We start from the raw sequence: 2,362 nt of genomic DNA, 5'->3' as shown, positions 1-2,362 counted from the left end.
TTCCAGTCTTTGTGCTAAGCTAAGCTAACTGTCTGCTGGTGGCAGCTTCATATTTTCATGCATATTTGTACAGCATTCACAGAGATTGATATATCTACTGTAGCTCTTTTGAGAAATTGAGAAACCATGTGAACCATAATGTTGACCTACTTCTTTAGCATGAAATATAAGGGGAAATCAGTCATTTGAGAAGCTTAGATAAAACCAAATTCACCTGAAACTTCCAGCATGAGAAAAAAAAAAACAATTACTCAGTAATAATAATACATTTCAAGATATGAAAAAGGTGAGTTTCAAGTGACAAGCATTTATAGCTAACGATGTTTTCAAAAGTACATGAGCATGTTCCCACCTTGTTCACTGGAGGCCTCACTGCTGTATCCTCCCTGCTCAGTGGACCCTTTGCGTTTGCTGCTCCACACAGAGGTTGTGTCCTGCTGGGCCACGGCCTCAGGGCCTCTGTCCTCCTCGCTGTCTGATAAAACTCCCTCTGCACACAACACACGCACGCTTTAGTTCAAACATTACATTTATCTCGCCAAAACACGACATGTACGGTGTGATGCCCCGAAGAGGCAAAGAGCACAGGAGCTGAGATGCAGATGCTTCAGAAATTCAGCGATGTGAAGAGTTTCAAAACAAGAGAAGAGGAAGAAGAAATACAAAGAGTAGTGGTGAGAGAGAGTCGGCACACCCTCTAACCTTGGTTGCCTTTCTTTTTCTTCTTGCTCTTCTTGCCTTTCTCCTTCTTTTTGGCCACATCTGAGGCTTTTTCTGATTTCTTTGAATCCTCTTTTGCGCCTTTTGTCTTCTTCTTGTCTGACTTTTTCTTTTTCACTGTTGAAGACTTTCTGGAAAGCTCAGCCTCTTCCTCGTCGTCTCCCTCTCTCTCCGCGCTGTTCTCCTTCTCTTCCTCCTCTTCTCCCTCTTCTTTTTTCTTCTTCTGTTTTGATATCCTGCTTTCAGTGTCGGGGCCAGGTGAATGAGGAGCTTCATCACAGTCATCGCTTCTGTGCTGCGCAGCTGATTGGTCTCCACTGTCGCTCGCCTTTCTGGCTTGTCCTCTGCTGTCGTCTCTCTTCTCATCAGCTTCCTCCTCTCGCTCTCCCTCTTGGGATTCCTCTTTCTTTCTCTGAGATTTGGCTTCTTTCTCCAGCTGCTTCTCCCTCCTTTCTTTTCTCCTCTGCTCTCTCTTTTCCTGAAGTTCCTGCTCCTCTTTCTTCCTCTTCTCTTCCTCTGCTAACTCAGCTTCTGTCTTTTTAACTCGCCAGCACCCGTCCCTCCATTCCCACTCCAGCTGGCTCTGAGTGCACTCTGCCTCTGCTGAATCACCGGTTTGGTTGTTTTTGGAAACCGTGTTACCTGTTTCAGAGTCTCTGGACATTTGCCACATGCTGCTGGCCTTTCCTTCCTGTGCTGTGGCAGCCTGACCAGACCCCTGCCCGCTGCTGTTGTTTTCCCCATCTTCCTCCTCTTGCACCTTGTTGATGATAGTGGTGACCTGCTCAGTCAGCTGGTCGCTGACAGCGTAAGTGACATCGCTGACGGCGTTGGCCAAGTCGTCCACGCGGCTGGTGACCGAGTCCAGGATGGAGGAAATGTTGACAGATGGGAGGGTCTGCTGGAAGCTCTTGAAGAAGGCCATCTCTCAGCCGGGGCGCTCGTCACCACGCTGACCACTAGATTAGCTCATCAGAGGCACTGACACGGACATGTGGTTGTTAGCAGGGTGCGGCGCCAGCATCACAGTGTGTGCTGAGACCAACACATACATGCACAACAATATGACATGTTTGTAAGACATGTTTTCTAACAAGAACTCTCTCACACTGTTTTTCATTTAGCTATTTGTCTTCTATAAAATAAATGTCAGACATTTTTGTAGTAGATCTATTGGAAAGGAAAGCACTGTATTTACCAAACAGCCACTACCATTTGCCTTCTCTGCCAAGTAATTGAAGTTAAGCTGTTTGAATGCTCATGTTCCTATGATTGTGCCACATTCACAGATCTCATTACTCAACTACACGGCACGTACAGTGTTATTTTAACCGATCAGAACGGTGCGCAAAACTACAAAAAAACAGACTCAACTTGTAATAAACCAGAATTATCATTGAATTTCAGTTTTACACTAAAGATGTTAAAATCATAACATGGCTTATAAAAGCCGCACCTCTATGTCAGCTTGTGCTCATGAGACTGAGGAGAGATGTGTGAATGTACTGTAGTATTATTACTGTAGTATATCCTTTGTTGAATTTGAGGCTTGCAACTTATTATTGTATTTCTAGTATTTATCATGTTATTGTATTTATTATGTTTGTATATTTGTATTTTATTTTCACTTTATGGATTTCAT

At 44.2% G+C, this 2,362-nt stretch overlaps 1 protein-coding gene across 1 annotated transcript; it reads right to left on the bottom strand.

The window, feature by feature from the left end:
- Window positions 1-336: 336 nt before the first annotated feature.
- LOC111236435 (cilia- and flagella-associated protein 251-like) lies at window positions 337-2,320 on the bottom strand (the record flags this gene model as incomplete). The annotated part of the gene is made up of 2 exons (XM_022765162.1): window positions 703-2,320; window positions 337-490 (listed from the first exon to the last, which is right to left on the bottom strand). Coding segments are annotated over exons 1-2 (1,097 nt in total), but the record flags the coding sequence as incomplete, so codon positions are not given.
- Between the last annotated feature and the right edge of the window lie 42 nt (window positions 2,321-2,362).

The sequence above is a fragment of the Seriola dumerili genome, unplaced genomic scaffold, assembly GCF_002260705.1.
Source record: "Seriola dumerili isolate Sdu_G_001 unplaced genomic scaffold, Sdu_1.0 BDQW01000667.1, whole genome shotgun sequence".
Taxonomy (NCBI): domain Eukaryota; kingdom Metazoa; phylum Chordata; class Actinopteri; order Carangiformes; family Carangidae; genus Seriola; species Seriola dumerili.
Note: the sequence above shows the minus strand (reverse complement) of the source record. Positions and strands in the feature narration are given on the sequence as shown.